The sequence below is a fragment of the Ornithorhynchus anatinus genome, chromosome 5 (genome assembly GCF_004115215.2).
Source record: "Ornithorhynchus anatinus isolate Pmale09 chromosome 5, mOrnAna1.pri.v4, whole genome shotgun sequence".
Taxonomy (NCBI): domain Eukaryota; kingdom Metazoa; phylum Chordata; class Mammalia; order Monotremata; family Ornithorhynchidae; genus Ornithorhynchus; species Ornithorhynchus anatinus.
This window is the reverse complement of record NC_041732.1, coordinates 7,675,875-7,693,829: the sequence shown is the minus strand read 5'-3', so window position 1 is coordinate 7,693,829 and position 17,955 is coordinate 7,675,875. Positions and strand designations below refer to the sequence as shown.

Genomic DNA, 17,955 nt, shown 5'->3' with positions numbered 1-17,955 from the left:
GCCACCTTGGCCCTTCCTACCTTACCCTGCTGATTTCCTATCACCCAATCTGAAAGCTTCGCTTCTCCAGCCCACCTCCTCCTGTACCTCAATCTCATCTTTCTCGCCGCCGACCCCTTGCCCACATCCTTCCTCTGGCCTGGAACTCTCTCCCCCTTCATATCCGACAGACCATCACTCACCCCTTAAAAGTCTTCCTGAAATCACATCTCCTCCAAGAGGGCTTCCCTGACTGCACCCTCATTCCCCATACTTTCTCTGTGCTGTGTCACCTATGCACTTGGACTGTAACTTTTAAGCACTCGATATTCACCCCACTCTCAGCTCTGCAGCACTTATGCACATAACTGTAATTTACTTTAATGTCCCTCTTCCTCTAGACTGTACACACCTTGTGGGCAGGGAGATGTCTACCAATTTTGATGCACTGTACTTTCCCAAGTGCTTAGAACAGTGCTCTGCACACAGTAAGCACTCAGTAAATACCACTTGGGATTAACAGATTTGGCACTAGGCTGCCCATTTCGGGGGGGGATCGTAACAGTGTGGGACACAGAGACATCATTCTCAGATAGGTTTGGCAACATAAGGACTTATAGTGAGACTTATTGTTGAGCCAGAGACTGACTCAGGGTTCGAATCTGGAACTCCTCACCCTGAGACTTCACCCATAACCACAAGAGCGGGGCTAGTTTCATATGGTAAACAAGGGAGGCAATTACCTCTGCGGACGCCATCCTGTTGTGGAGCGAGGGGGGCGGCTGTGGTTGGACCCGGGGGATGTGTATGTGGGAACGGGGGCTGGTGGGGGCTGGACCTTGGGAGGGGGGAAGGCCTCTCCCCCTCACCATTACCCCCCAACTTTCCCTTGGGTAGAAATACTATCGATTTGGGGATTCTAATGGACTCATGAATGGCGTCAATTAAAATGGGAGAGGACTGAACATTTTTCTCCACCTCAGCGGTGGCTAAATGTCTGAAGCTGGACCTAAAGAAGACTGTTCCCTTCAAGTCCAAAAAACATTCAAATAATATTTTTGCTGGCACAACGAGGGCTCTAAACATCTGCAGTAGGGAAAACACTTACATTAGAGGAACACTTGTATAATAGAAAATAAGCAAATACTAATTCAGATCCATCCATATATTTTCCTGGAATTCCAAGACTCTTGACTGATTTTTTCACTCCCCACACATGGACTTTTGTATAAAACTACTCCAGCTAATTATAAAATACAAAAAAAAAAAAATCTAAATTTCCCTTCCATTACCCTTCCATTTCTTCTCTTTATCCTCAGGGAAAGAGAGAGCAGTTACTGTCAGAGCATTCTCACATCTTCCAGAAACATGGTTATAGGTGTTAATCTTGCAGTTACGTTTGATGTGGGTAATGATAGTTAGGACTCCGGCTTTAGGTTTATTAATATGCAGGGCTAACACCTCATTAGTGGCGATGTATGTTTTGAAGTGAAGCTGTAATGTTTGCTGAAACGTCTGTTCTGGCAAAAAGACTTGCTCATTGTTCATTTCCTTTGTTTCTCTCCTTTTTACATTTCTGTTCTTCTCACCTGCCATTCCCCAGCTCCCATTCTTTGTTCCTCCCAAGCCCAGCACCTAACTCTGGTCGGCTCTTAATCTCTCTTGCTTCCAACTCTTTTCTCTGGCTGAGGCCCCAATCCGGAACGTCCTTCTGCTTCAAACTGGCCATTTTCACTTCTTGGGAATATACGTGTCTATTTTATCTATCTATAGATAGATCACTGCGGGCAAGGAATGTGTCTGCTAACTCTGTTGGGCTTAGCATTTAGCACAGTGCTCTGCACATAGTAAGTACTCAGTAAATACAATTGATTGGTTTTTTAATAGCATTGTCAGTCAGTCAATCGCATTTATTGAGCCCTTTCTGTGTGCAGAGAACTGTGTTAAGCATCTACTGTGTGCCATGCACTGTTCTAAGTGCTGGGGTAGATACAAGATCATCGGGTTGGACACAGTCCATGTCCCACAAGGGGCTCACAGTCTTAATCCTCATTTTAAAGATGAGGCAACTGAGGCCCGGAGAAGTGAAGTGACTTGCCCTAGGTCACACAGCAGATAAGTGGCAGTGCCGGTATTAGAACCCCGGTCCTAGGAATTGACTACTTTGGCCTTTCAGGCCTTTCAGGCTCTCAACCCTCTCAGGCTGCCTCAATATAGTTTTTTAACTCACAGAATCAGATGTTAAAACTTTGATGCTAAGCCCCCTCCTGAGCTTGGGGCTGATAATGACAGGAATGAATTCATACTTCAAAATCCATACTGAAAAACCCAAAGTTGGGACTTCTGCCTTATTGAGTGAGCCATTAAAGGTGGGAAAAGCTTTGCTCTCCTCTCTCGTTGACCAACACCTTCTTTCTAATCATTTTTTTTTTCCCTCCTCTGCCCCTCGCCAGCACAAAACCTGCCTTCGTTTCTGGGACGGTGGTTTATTTGGCGGAGGGGGATAAGAAATGGGGGTGACTATAGGGCCCATTTCTTGTGCTGAAGTCAACGCAAGTTCAGATGCTCAAATCCGGCTGGGAGAGACAAGAGGTTGAGGTGAAAAATGCCTTTTCTCCTCCCAGATCTCTTTATTTTGCTGTCCGACTCCTTGCTGCATTTGCACAATCGGCTTCCCTCTTTGATGCAGAAAGGATTTCAAGAACCCCTTATGACTTGACTCTGCGGCTCAAATGCCACCAGATTGAAAATCATTTAGAGAAATCAAAAATGGGCCAGTGTGCTTTTCATAATATGCTGTAATAATGAGCTCACACAGCAAAAGTGGATGCTACAACTACATTACCTATTTTAATTGCCTGAGCTGATCTTAAAAGCTCTTATCTTTAATTGCCTGATTGAACTTTACCTCAAAAGCTACATCAATTTCGGGGGGAAAAAAAAACCTCAAGGTATAATAAAAAGGGGATTTTTGGGTAAATAAAATGGGTTCTTTAATCTTTTTGAGGAACCTAAATCATAATTTTTTTTTTTAGTTTCATTTGCTATATTAAGATCACAACACGGTAGTACTAACCACACAATATGAAGCTATTTATCATGAAAATTATTCACTAAGATCTGCTAGGATGCCTGGATTCTTTCATCGAATGATAAAAATAACTTTTTTAAACCCTCAAGTTAAGAGAGTGGATGGCTTAGGCAAGAAATTTAGCGCAAAAATGTCTGAATACATTTAATGGGGTGTATTATCCCGGCATATTTATTTCTATAGATGGGCCTTCGACTTCTGAAAAATAACTATGCATCTGTTTTGAAACCCATTACTCAGTATTTATCTAGACAGATCCGTGTATCCACGCTGGTGCTTATTTAAAAGTGAAATCCCTTGAGGGAAACACTGCTGGACCATGGGATGTTAATTAGCCCCCCCACATGGTGTTTGATAGCTCGCTTTTCCCTTTGTGCCAACGAAGAAACCGATCCCACGTCAGCCCGGCACGCGGAGCTTCGCGGGGACGGAGCTTGGCTCCGGACAGTGGGCCCCGGGGCCCAGCCGGGACTACCTCTGCCCCATGTGGCTGGGATGCCACCGGGCCGTTGTACCCGGACGCTAGCTCGGGCACCTCGTCGCCGGGTCCGGCCTCCACGATGATCACGCATGTGGGACGATTCGGGATGCAGGTCTAACTAATTTAACCTGAACTGACGTCTGAAGGGAGATCGATAGATGGTATTGGAAATAGTGTGGCCTAGTGGATAGAGCCCGGGAGTCACAAAGTGGTGAGTTCTAATCCCGGCCCTGCCACTTGTCTGCTGGGTGACCTTAGGCAAGTCACTTCACTTGGTCTCAGGTCCCTCATCTGGAAAGTGGGGATTAAGACTGTGAGCCCTCTGTGGGGCAGGGACTGTGTCCAACCCAACTATCTTGTATCTGCCCCGGGGCTTAGAACAGTCCCTGGCACCTAGGAAGCGCTTAACAAATACTATAATTATTATTCATTCAGTCATTCATTCAATTATAGTGATTTTGGGCAAGGCACTTAACTTCTCTGTGCCTCAATTACCTCATCTTTAAAATGGGGATTAGGACTGCGAGTCCCACGTGGGACAACACGATTACCTTGTATTCACCCCAGTGCTTAGAACAGTGCTTGGCACATGGCGCTTAGCAACACCATCACTATTATTACTATTTAATGAGTGCTTACTGTGTACAAAGCAGTGTACTGAACGCTAGGGACACTACAATATAACAACAGACACATTCCGGCCCACAACGAGCCCACAGTCTAGAGGTGGAGATAGACATTGATATAAGTTAACAGATAAATAATCAATACATTATTATTATTCATGGAGCACTTTCTGTGTGCAGAGCCCTGTACTAAGCGCTTGGGTCAGTAGAATGCAAGAGACACGGTCTCTGCCCACGACGGAGTAGATCCCCAAGGAAAAAGGAGTAGGGCTCCACCCTCATCACCTCTGGCTTAGGCTGGGCCTGAAAACCAGGTCTGTGAGGGCTCTATTGGCCTCCGCTGAAGGGAAGACAAAGCTCACTTGCCTCACATGGGACAAAGACTGTGTCCAACCTGTTCTGCATGTATCCACCCCAGTGCTCAGTACAGCGCCTAGTACGTAGTAAGCACTTAACAAATATCACAATTCTTACTATCATTATTAGCATTGGTATTCGTCAAGTTCCCACTGGATGCGATGTGCTGAATATATTTATTTATATTAACGTCTATCACCCCTTCTGGACTGTAAGCTCTTTATGGGCAGGGAATGTGTCTGTTTATTGCTCTGTTGTATTCTCCCAAGCGCTTAGTTCAGTGCTTTGCCGACAGTAAGCGCTTAATATATACAACTGAATGAATGAATGTTGTACTCGTGGACACCCTCTGTCCCCCAGGAGCAAGTGGATTCCTCTCTGACCAGGTCATGCCTTAAGGAAATCAGGTCCACCAAGAATATCCCAATTTAAATGACCAATCTGTGTTTATCCCGTGCTTGGGGAAAGCTGCATTTAAGTAGGGAGGGAGGCTTGGGAGGAGAACTTATGATTTCTGAATAGTACCAAAGGATTTCCACTCTGGGATGATTCAGGCACATCTGGGGTAACATCTGGACCCTGCCACCTGAGGGGGGTGGGGACTCTTCGATACCAAAGCATTCTGCCTCTCAAGAGATCACGATCTGGGGGTGAAAATCCTTTTAGCCAAATTCCCAAGGCAAAATTTCCACCAATCAACCCGGATTTTTTTTTCCCGATTCAGACGCAAATGCATCTCGAGCCTTTGGAAGCTCATTCCAAATGAAACACTCGGATCTTCAGAATGTTCCGCGTATCAGTCAAAATAACTCCGACGTTGAAAAATAACAATAAAATCGGTTTACTGTATCGTACTCTCCCAAGCTCTTAGTATGGTGCTCTGCATTCGCTAAGTGCTCGATAAATATGACTCAATGAATAAATGAATGAACCTGGGGAATTCTGTGAGGTCCACCTAGAAGTAACAAGATTACCCTCAGACATGGCACACCCCAAAGTCTCATTCTACATTTTGGCTAAAATGCTGTCAGGGAACGAAGGGAGGATTCTCCTGATTACATTAGTCTCTTTTGAATGCACTGCAATTCCGTTTTTGGAGGAAAAGCTTGTAAATAATGGGAGAACTGGGCTTACTGGCAGCCTCACATGCAGGCAACTGCAAAATAGTCTATTCATTTGCACAGCCCACAGTTTTGAAGCTAAAAAAGAATCAAGCATGATGCCAGATGAATAAAATGGTTTTCCTTATCCGTCAAAATACGCTTTTCGGAAGAGACACTTGCTATTCTAGATGCTTTGATGCTGGTTACATATTTTAAGGATAATAATGATGATGCTAATAATAATTGGTATCTGTTAAAGTGCTTGCTATATGCTGAGCATTGGACTGAGTGCTGAAAAACATATAAGATAATCAAGTTGAACACATCCCTGTCCCATTTGGGACTCTCAGTCAAAGTAGAAGGGAGAATGGGTACTGAATCTCCCTTTAACAGATGAAGAAACTGAGGCAAAGAGAAGTTGAGTGACTTGCCCGAGATCACACAGCAGGCAAAGTGGTAGAGCTGGAATTAGAACCCAGATCCCCTGACTCCTAGGCCTGGGCCCTTTCCTTCTAGACTGTGGCTCACTGTGAGCGAGGAATGTGTCCACCAACTCTGTTGTGCTGTATTCTCCTAACTGCTTAGTACAGTGCTCTGCATACAGTAAGTGCTCAATAAATGCCACTGATGGATTGATTTCTACTAGGCCACAGTTTTTCTCTTTGGAGCTGATTCCAAGGTAAAATGATGTTGACTGTCGAGAGCAACATCTTGACACTCATTGAGTGACTCTGCAACTTCCCTAGTATGGTGGTTTGCTAAATACTCCCCTAGCAATAATTACAGTTTTTAATAATTTCTTTATTCTTTGCTAATATTCTAGTATTTGCCTTGCCCGAGGTCACACAGCAGACATCAATCCTATGATCAGGGTTTGCATTAAAACTCACATAACTTCACCACCTGGCTCTGCCGGGTATATTATCATGTAAATGGACTATTATTTCATGTACCTATCTGTAATTTATTTATTTTAAAGCCTGCCTCCCCCTCTAGACTGTAAGCTCTGTAAGATGAAAATATACATTTCTCCCTGCCTACGATTCATAACTTTTTTGAAAAGCCTTCTCTTTAATCACACCTCATGCGTATGACTGCATTCCCCAACTGTGCATAAGACTAGAGTGAGCAGATGTGCTAAATTAAACAGGTCTGTTAGTGACATGAGGCACGGAGGATGCTCTGCTATAGTCCGTTTCTTACTTTAAAATTTGCTCCACGTTGATGTTTAGGGAACATTGAAATAGCAAGAGGAAGCCCATTTAGCACTCCAGCGTAAGGGCACGGGATAGAGTTAAGGGTGGAGACTCAAGTTTAATGTGCGAGAGAAGGTAAACCATTTCTGGATTTTTACCAAGCAAACTCTGAGGATGCATGACCAGAACCATCGCAGATGGAGGTGGGAAGTTCTGGGAGAGATGCGTCCATGGAGGCGCTATGGGTCGGAAACAACTCGACAGCATAAGACAAGACTCCCTAAGCGTTCAATAAATACGACTGAATGACTAATGGGCGGGACTTCCTTGACATCCTATCACATGAAGCAACTACTAAAACATGCAAAAACGGAGGGTTATTCTTTAATTCGCAGATGATACTATTGACAGTGAGGCTGTAACCATAAGTGTGTCGAGGACAAGAACTTCTGGCGCACTGAGAGGCGGAAGCAGCGTGGCTCAGTAGAAGAGCCCGGGCTTGGGAGTCAGAGGTCATGGGTTCGAATCCCGGCTCTGCCACTTGTCAGCTGTGTGACTGTGGGCATGTCACTTCACTTCTCTGGGCCTCAGTTCCCTCATGTGTAAAATGGGGATTAAGACTGTGAGCCTCACGCGGGACAACCTGATTACCCTGTATCTACCCCAGAGCTTAGAACAGTGCTCTGCACATAGTAAGTGCTTAACAAATACCAACATTATTATTATCATTACTAAGTAGTCAACCCTTAATTAATATAATTTTAATGATTTATATTTTTTAATGGTATTTGTTAAATGCTTACTATATGCCAGGCACTGTTCTAACCACTGGGGTCGATATAAACTAATCAGCTTGAACACAATCCCTGTCCCACATGGGGCTCACAGTCTTCAATCTCATTTATAGAGAGGAGGCGAATGAAGCCCAGAGAAATGAAGTGACTTGCCCAGGGTCACACAGCAGACAACTGGAGAAGCCGGGATTAGAACCCAGGTCCCCTTGACTCCCAGACCCATGCTCTATCCACTAGGCCATGCTGCTTCTCTATTCTCGGTCTCACCATCTAGACCCTGAGTTCCTTGTGGGCAGGGAATGTATCTACCAACTCGGTACTGTGCTTACACTCTGCTCTGTACTGTACTTAGTACCGTGCTCTGCCCATATTCAGTGGTCAATAAATAGCATTAATTATTATCATCTGTAGATAATGCAGCATGGCCTAGTGGATAGAGCCCGGGCCTGGGAGTCAGAAGATCATGGGTTCTAATCCCAGCTCTGCCACTTGTCTGCTGCGTGACTCTGGGCAAGTCACTTCACTTTATTGCTATCGCTTTTGTCTGTCTCCCCCGATTAGACTGTAAGTCGTCAATGGGCAGGGACTGTCTCTCTCTGTTGCCGATTTGAACATTGGAAGTGCTTAGAACAGTGCTCGGCACATAGTAAGCGCTTGACAAATGTATTGAGAAGCAGCGTGGCTCAGTGGAAAGAGCACGGGCTTGGGAGTCGGAGGTCATGGGTTCGAATCCCAACGCTGCCACTTGTCAGCTGTGTGACTGTGGGCAAGTCACTTCACTTCTCTGTGCCTCAGTTACCTCATCTGTAAAATGGGGATTAGACTGTGAGTCTCATGTGGGACAACCTGATTACCCTGTACATCCCAGCGCTTAGAACAGTGCTCTGCACACAGTAAGCACTTAATAAATACCAACATTATTACTATTGAATGAATGAATGAACTTCTCTAGGCCTCAGTTCCCGCTTCTGTAAAATGGGGATTGAGCCTATGAGCCCCATGCGGGACAGGGACTGTGCCTACCTCGATTTGCTTGAGCACTCCAACGCTTAGTATAGTGCCTGGCACACAGTAAGTGTTTAACAAACATCATTATCATTTATTATCATTACGATCATCATCTGTACATGAAACTACTGCACTTTTTCTGACCCCTCGCTATTTAGGAAAATTTCCGTACAGGAAGGAAAATGATTAGGGCCGAAAGTGAAGGTTTTGAGTCGAGGGGGAATTCATCAATGAAACCGGTATATGAGCAGTTACAAAGGTCAGGCGATATCTCTGGGCACTTCTGCACGAAGAACCACTTCTTAAACATGATTCAGACAGAACAGTTCCACTCTCTTTCCATTTTATGAAAAGCCACCGCCACTGTGGTTAGCGACACTTAAGTACAAGAACTTAGAATGATTTCTAGAATTCGGGATAAATGGACAAAATAAATGCACAAATAAGTCTGCCACTTACCTCTGTGCAAAATCTTTAAGCTCCATAAATAGGTCAGGCCTTTAACTACCTGGATTGAAGAAAGAAAGAAGGGGTGTTTTAGCAGACGTGTCGAAGGGGGAGAACGAGACGAAGGACCACATTTGACTGGACTGGACTTCATTACCGGGGTAAGAGCAAGATGAATCAGGAGCGCCTCGAGTCATATGGGGATAGCCAAGGTGGGGGTCCTGAGAAACGACGGGGAAGACGGTGGTAGATTTGCCCACTGCGGACCACTCATTCATTCATTCAGTAGTATTTATTGAGCGCTTACTATGTGCGGAGCACTGTACTAAGCGCTTGGAATGTACAATTCGGCAATAGTTGGAGACAATCCCTGCCCAATGACGGGCTCACAGTCTAAACGGCCAACAGATGAGCCTCCGTCCTGAGACTTCAGGGCTGAGAACCTGATTTTGGGAATCGCTCAGAAAGCTCGGGGATAGCTCAGCTACGGCTGGATAATGTTTCCAGGAGAAGAGGGTGGTCGACGGTGTCCCAGGCAGCTGAGAGGTAGAATTGGAGGAAAGGAAGTGGAGACGGCAGGGATAGAAAACTCACTCAAGGAGCTTGGAGAGGAACAGTAAGAGGGAGATGGGGTGATAATCGGAGGGAGTCGTAGGGTCAAGTGAGGGTTTCTTTAGGATGGGGGAGACGTGGGCATACTGGAAAGCAGTGGGGAAGAAGCCAATGGAGAGCAAACAGTTGAAGGTGGCCATTAGGGAGGGGACTAGAGTTTTGATAAGGTGCAAAGGAATGGGGTCAGATGCGCAGGTGGAATGGGTGGCTTTTGAGTGAAGGCAGGAGATCTCTAGAGATACTGCTAGAAAGGATGGGAGAGTTGAAGAGGGGGCTGGAAGGAGGAGAGGCTGAGGTGGGGCAAGGATGATTTTAGGGAGCTCACGCCTGATAATGTCAATTTTCTTAATAAAGTAGGTGGCCAGGTCATTGTGGACAAAGGATGGGAGAGGCAGGAGGACAGAGGCCCTGAGGAAGGAGTTTACTTGTGTATATATGTCCACAGCACTAAAATACATATCCCCAATTTACTTATTCATATAACTTTTATCTCTCCTTCTAGACTAAGTTCATCGTGGGAGGGGAACGTGTCTACTGACTCTGTTGCACTGTACTCTCCCAAGTGCTTAGTACAGTGCTCTGCACATAGTAAATATGAGTAATTATGGATGGTAAAAGGAAGGATGAATTACATTTCCATTCAGCAGCAAGGATGCCTTAAATGCAGAATTGTCTTCAGAGTCAAAAAGAACAAGGGGAAGAAAATAGTGATTTTAACAAGTATCTTCACAAGTCACAGGAAGTTAAAAAGCAAGCTATACTATTTTTTAGCATCATTAAAAGCCATGACATTTTCCTATTATGAGTCTGAGAAACATAATTCTACAAAGAAACAGGCAATTTGCTCACAGAAAACCAAGTACATATTATTGGAATTCAGTAGACTAGGTTTTGCAACAATGACTTGACAAAGCCTTGACTCTAAAAGTACTTATAGCTGCTGTCAATCACTCACTATTTGACAGTTCAAGTGCACAATCTTTCAGGGACAACTTCAATCAACATTAGCACTCAAAAATACAGTGCACGATGTCATTACTTCTGAAATAGAAGTAATGGCAGGCAAAGCTAGAAATGGCATCAGAAGCAGAATCTGTTCGGATAGGAAGGCAAAACATCTTGCAAGCTCATTTCCGTAACTCGGATATTTCTTTCTTTCTACGGAAAAGCCTCAGTCGCCCAACCCAAGTAATAAAAAATATGGCCAGAATGGTCTGCAATCCACCACTGCTTCCATTTTTTTGTTCGCCCTGACTGAGCTGTATACTAGTTGACAGGAACCAGGAGAGAGAGAAAAAATAATTCTGGGTGTTTTGTTAGAACTGGTTTGGGTTTGCAAGTTTCCAGAGACGGTTCTTGAACGTCAACGCCACATCGAGGCTGTAAGAACACTGGCTCAGTGGCCCATTTGTCAGTCTGCTGCTTGACTCTCACCACTCTCTGCTTCCTATCATATTTCTGATGATTCTCTGGTCCCTGACCTGCTGAAGTGCATCACTTTGCCTATCTGGCATTCACCAGCCAAACCTTAAAAACAAATAAATGTTCAGAATCTATTTTGGTTTTCCAGGGGGAAGGAACTTGAGGAAAGTATTTTGCGAGCCCGCGGGCCAAAGGTGGGATGAAAATTGGGAAACGCAACCTAACAGTCAATCAATCAATAGCATTTACTGAGCGCTTACTGTGTGCAAAGAACTCCCTACTAACCACTGGGTAGAGCACAACAGAATCAATACGATCCCTACTCTCGGTGATTTTACACCCATTAATTCATTTATTCATTCAATCGTAATTACTGAGAGCTCTCTGTGTGCAAAGCACTGTACTAAGCGCTTGGGAGAGAACAGTATAACAGTAAACAGAAATCTTCCCTGCCCACAACGAGCACCCATGTGGACTGAATGATTTCTCTCCCTCTTTTTTCTTCTCTCTCTCTCTCCCCATCTCCCGCCTCGAGTCCCTGACAGCCTCCCTCGGAGATGGTCATGGAAAGACCTTTTCTTAAATTGAGAGGATTAAGGCAAAATACTGAAATAAGTGAACACTGGCCTGGGGAACCATTTATTTGAAAATCTTCTTTGTTCATTTCGTTTCCCAAGTTTCTAATTTGCCAGTGTGCGTGTTCTGCACTCTGAAACAGGTTGTGCCCATTTTTCTGCTGACTCCCGAGAGCCTTTTCAGACTGCACACCCCGGGAGAATAGAAAGGACAGGTGGCCTTATTTCAGCAGTGGGCATGAGGTGGAGCGGATTTACTGAGTCAGAGAAGAAGTGGCTTCTCTCTGAAGGAAGAGAATTCCCCATTTTCCTGAGTTACATAGATGATAACCGAGTAGCACAGGCACATTTTTGTCCAGTTGTTGCCTCTGGTTTCATTTTCATTGATTCATTCGGTCGTATTTATTGAGTAAGTACTGTGTGCAAAGCACTGTACTAAACACTTGGGAGAGTACAGCATAACAACAGATACCGTCCCTGCCCACAAGGGGCTCATCTTTACTCCATGTGCTGTTGCACTTTAAAGTCCAGCTAAACGGCAACATAACAATCATTCCTCTGGAGATGAGATAAGGATAGGAAACACGTTTTAGCAAAAAGAGAGATGGAAGTCCCCAAATTTCATAGGAAGAACTCTCCATGAAAATGAACCGATTAGACACTACTTAGCAGAAACATCAATGGGAAAGGAAGTTCCAAACACCCTGGGCAGTTCACACTCATAATTAGAGAGAAAAAAAGTAAAGCTGTGAATTGCAATGCACTAAACCTAAAGAACTACCCACGCTGGATTAAAAGACTTAGGTTGTCAGTTTGATGTATAATGAATGTGAAAATCAGCCATTTAATTAAATGGTACTTGGCGGAATCGCTTCGTTATGCTTGAAACTGGCTAGATCGTGAGAGCGGCTTCAATTTAGCAATTGTTTAATGTTACCCAACCCCGTGAAGATCCCTCAGACGCGTGCGGTATTCCGAGCTGGATGTGGAGTTCACACGATTATTTTCGTTCACTTGTTCTCCAGAGTTAGTTAGCGGTGTGGAGCCTCGCTCCCTCGCACACAACAAAATGGTATTCTGGGCTGCAAGAAGTCTGACTCGTTTTGTTGTGGGCCAGGGCTGCGTCTACCAACTCTGCTGTGTTTTCTTCTCCCAAGTGCTTAGCCCAGTGCTCTGCACAAAGTAAGTTCTCAATAAATACCACTGGTTGAATCCTATGATAGAGAACTTTGGGGAAGGCTGGGACTAAGCGTTCAATAAATACTATTGAATGAATGAATGAATGACTACTGGATTGAGGACCACAAGTCTGGAAACTGATCTTTTCAGCAGTAATGTCCCATGGCTTTTAGTGTTGATTTTTCTGCTGTATCTTTCACACTCACGCTTTGTTCTCTCCCATTTCTTTTTTAGATCATGACCCTCCTGGGAGCCATGGACTTGAACCTTTTCCTAGCACTCAGTACAGTGCTCTGTTAAAGTGCTTAATGAATGTTATACATGATGATCGGCGAATGAATATTTTTATGTACATATCTGTTATTTATTTATATTAACACCTGTCTCCCCTTTTGGACTGTAAGCTCGTCGTGGGCAGGGAATGTGTCTGTTTATTGTTATAGTGTACCCTCTCAGGCGCTTTGTGCAGAAAACACAGCAAGTGCTCAGTAAGTACAACTGAATGAAATGAAAGCTATCCGGATGCTAGGCTGACTTCGGCCACTTTAAATCCATCCTCGCTTGCTTGAACTCTGGCCTCTCCTGGCTCGGTGATCCTTCTGCAACTCCGAGTGTCTCCCCCTCCCCCTCTCGACCCTGATGACCTCACTAACTACTCTGGCCCGAATGGAAACCATCAGAGGCGAGCTCCCCCAGTTCTTCCCTTCTCCACTCCGATTCCCTCCCGGCCCTTTACCCATTCTCATCTTTATCAGCCATCCTCAACAGATCACTCTCCAGTTTTCAAACTCTGCCCCTTTCCCCTGTGCCCCCCGAAACCCACCCTCCAGTTATCACCCAATTCCCTCCCCCAATTTCTGTCTGAACTCCTCAAGTGGGTTGTATTCACCCTCTTCTTCAACTTCCTATCTTCCTCTTCCCATTCCCTTTACTGACCCTCCACAATCCGGGTCCTGTACCCTACACTCCACTGAGACTGCTCTCTCTCAGCACTCCTGAGACGTCCTTCTGCTCCACCCTAATCCTCTCCGACCTTTCGGATTCCTTCGACACAATGGACCACTCTTTTCTTCCGGAAGCTCGTCTCTAGACTGCGAGAACCTGACTGGTGGGACAAGAGAGGGCAAGCGGCACCGCACATATTACTAGAAGTAGAGTCAGTTCCTCCGCACGGGGCCTTGGGGTTAAAGTCTCAGGATCGAGGCTCGGCCACCGTTCCCGATGGGACCCCTATCCCTGATTCCAGGAAGAGGGACAATCCTCCTCATTCATACGGGATGTGCGGGAAGCACTGTATCTTTGTGCCCCGTGGCAAGATTTCTGGCTCACGCCACAAAGAGAGCGGGTTGAAGAGTAAAACAGGAGGAGGGTAGAGGGGCAAAAAGGGGAAGAGAAGAACGTAAGTTCTAGACTGTAAGCCCTTTGTGGGCAGGGAATGGGTCTGTTTATTGTTATATTGCATTATAATGATAAAATAATAATTATGGTACTTGTTAACTGCTTACTTAACAGAGAAGCAGCATGGCTTAGTGGAAAGAATACGGGTTTGGGAGTCAGAGGTCGTGGGTTCTAATCCCGCCTCCGCCACTTATCAGTTGTGTGATTTGGGGCAAGTCACTTCACTTCTCTGTGCCTCAATTACCTCATCTGTAAAATGGAGATGATGACTGTGAGCCCCACATGTGACAATCTGATTACCTTGTATCTACCCCAGTGCTTAGAACAGTGCTTGGCACATAGTGACCGCTTAACAAATACCATTATTTATTAATTTACTCTGTGCTAAACACTGTTCTAAGCGCTGGGGTAGATAAAAGTTAAACAGGTTGGACACAGTCCTTGTCCCACATAGGGCTCAGACTCAATCCCCATTTTACAGATGAGGGAACTGAGGCACAACGAAGTGAAGTGACTTGCTCAAAGTCACACAGCAGAGAAGTGGCGGAGCTGGGATTCCAAGCGGTTAGTACAGTGCTCTGCACATAATAAGCGCTCAATGAATACGACTGACCGATGGACTCCCAACTCTGTCATACTGGACTCTCCCTAGAGATTAGTACCGTGCTCTGCACATAGTAAGCACTTAATAAGTACGATTGATTTTTACCACAGTAAGATATCACTGAATACCACCACTGATATCATCAGACGAGGGAGGAAATAGAATTCACGGAGCTTGCTGGCCCGAGCAAGGGATAGCAGCCGTGAGCCCATAAAGGGATTCCAAAGATAACACCACCCCACTCTCTTAAGGCCAAAGAAGGGTATACTTACTGCGACAGCTATCCGTCCCAGTACATGTTCTGGAATTTTTCTGTACACATCCAGCGATCCTCCTGTAGAGAGAAACAAATGTGCTTAAACTCCACAAATGACAGTGTGGGACTGCAAAAACCGCATCGGGTCAATTCTCTGTGCGCCCGTCCTCGTAATCTGTAAATGACTCCGGTCAACATTCCAGTCCACGGTCCTTTGCGGTGGGCAGGAATTTCGCATCTGCGATGAAGTTATTCACCTCTGCGCTTGGCGGCCTGAAAGCTCAAGCAATCTGAACTCTCGAGGATGGGATTCGACGTGTGAAGCCGGGTAAGCCTAGCGAATGCTAGTCTATTGTTCTCTCCCAAGTGCTCAGTGTAGTGCTCTGCACAGAATAAGTGCTCAGTAAATACCACTGATTGATTGAAATGTGGGGGTTAGGCATTCTTGCATTCACTCAAATTGACTGAGCACTTACCGCGTGCAGAGCACTATACTATGCACTTAGTATACTATGTACAATATAACAATAAAGAGACACAATCCCTGCCCACAATGAGCTTACAGTCTAGAGAGGGGTTATAGGAACATTTCTAAATGATAACGGACACATGACTGAATAACCAAAGGCTTTGAGCTCTCCTGCCTTACACTTCAGTTTCCTCAACTATTCAGAATTCATCCCAATACAGATTTATCTGGAGGTTTTGTTCTATCAGTGTTCTTTTGTTTTAAAAGCGGCAAGAGTCAATGGCAAACTGTGACCCTACAAGGAGAAGTCAAATTAAGTTGGGTAATAGGAAGAGACAAAAAATAACACAGTGCAAAGAATCTTTGACGGAGACCCTTTTTCATCCCCAACACGTTTAATCTTATTGGCTGTGCCACAATTTTGATGAGACTGGAAGGAGGGGGGAAACTGAACTGTCTAAAGTTCATGAAGGGGCAACAACGTTGACTTAAACGGATTGGAGTTGAGGTGATAATAATCGTGACAATAGCTACCCCAGCGCTCAGTACAAGGCTTGGCACATAGCAAACACAGCACTTCTCTGAGGTGACTTACCCAAGGTCACGCAGCAGACAAATGGCACAGCTACGATTAGAACCCAGGGCCTCTGATTCCCAGGCCCAAGATCTTTCCACTAGGGCACGCCGCTTCAAGAGAATAAACTGCCGGAGGAGAAAGTGTCTTTTACTGCTGCATTCACCCGAGCACTGAATACAATGCTCTGCACACAGTGAGCGCTCAATAAATACCACTAAGTGATTGATAACAAGAGAATCAAGGCAAGGGCCACTCTGAGTCTTTGCAAGGGAGGGGTGGAGACGGCAAAAGGGTCTTTGGGAGTGGAATCCCTTCAGGCATAGGATCGCCCCATCGATAGTATGTTCCTCCCATCTACTCAAATACTTCCAATGGAGGAAGTGGGTGGAAGAAGAATGCAGTGGGCTGCAGTTTGCCGCTGCTGCCGAAGGAATGGTTCTCCAGGAAGCATCGATCGATCACTGGTACTTATTGAGCGCTTACTCTGTGCACAGCACTGTGCTGAGCGCTCGGGAGAGCACAATACAACAGAGTTGGTAGACACGTTTTCTGCCTACAATGTAGGAGACGCAGCTTGGCCTAGTGGATAGAGCACGGGCCTAGGAGTCAAAAAGTTCTAATCTCAGACCCGCCCCTTGTTTGCTGTGTGACCTTGGGCAAATAACTTCACTTGGGCAAATGACTTAGCCAGAGAAGCAGGCTGGCTTAGTGGGTACAGCACGGGCCTGGGAGTCAGAAGGACCTGGGTTCTAATCCTGACTCCGCCACGTGTCTGCTGTAGGACGTTGGGCAAGTTGCTTCACTTCTCTGGCCCTCGGTTCCCTCATCTGTAAAATGGGGCTTAAGGCTGTGAGCCCCATGTGCGACAGGGACTGTGTCCAACCTGATTAGCTCGTCTCTACCCCAGCGCTTAGAACAGTGTCTGCCACATAGTAAGTGTTAAAGAAATACAATAATGAAAAAAATATAAATCCGTAGGCAAAAAGCTGTTACCAGTGGAGACTAAGCCAGGAAAAAAGGGAAGATTTTCCCCTCTGTGTCTCTCGAGGCTGGTTGTTGGTTGCCTCGGGAGCTCCAGATGGAAGAATAAGGCTCAAAATGTGAAAAAAAGCTACACACATCCTTGTTTGCAGGCAAACAATTCATTCTTTAAGCATCGAAAACCAAAGGGATGGTTCCATATTGTCAAGAAATGAAAAGATCTGCTTCTCAAATGCTAGAGAATCGAAGCTCACTTTAAAGTGAATTACTTGGAAGAGGCAGCTTAGACACTTTAATGATGTCTCTCCAGGATTTAGGACTAGAGGTAAAACAGACAATGATGGAAATTTTCTTTTGGAAAAAAAAAAAGGATCTTTACAAGTGGAGATAACTGGCCAGGTATTTTTATTGTGTGAGGCATGTGAGGTATAAAAAACGAAAAATATCACCATAAATATTTCTGCTCACCGTAGCTCGTTATTGTCAGTACCTAACAAAAAGTTAGAAAATCACTCTGTGATAAAACTATGTGATGTCACTTTGTTACAGGGAGGCAATCATGGAAAAAGACAACTCCACTGTGATGTGACCCAACTTTAGTTACTAAAACACCATTTTTATTACAGATATCATAAGCAGAAGCACATTTTACGTCCTCATTGATCTTTTGGATGAATTACGCCAAGTGGATCGAAGCTTTAAAACTATGTTTGGCAGCCTCTGACCAAGGCAGTTTAAACTGGTCCATTCTTTTCTACTGCTTCGCTGTGGAGCTGACAGACACCGTCTTTCCCAACCAA

At 45.0% G+C, this 17,955-nt stretch overlaps 1 protein-coding gene across 1 annotated transcript in view; it reads right to left on the bottom strand.

The window, feature by feature from the left end:
• The window catches only part of MAP2K5 (mitogen-activated protein kinase kinase 5), a 238,924-nt gene that overhangs the window by 128,474 nt on the left and 92,495 nt on the right, over positions 1-17,955 (bottom strand). The window contains 2 exon segments of the mRNA XM_029066218.2: positions 9,095-9,143; positions 15,145-15,206. Of these exon segments, the coding sequence (XP_028922051.1) occupies positions 9,095-9,143; positions 15,145-15,206 (111 nt within the window).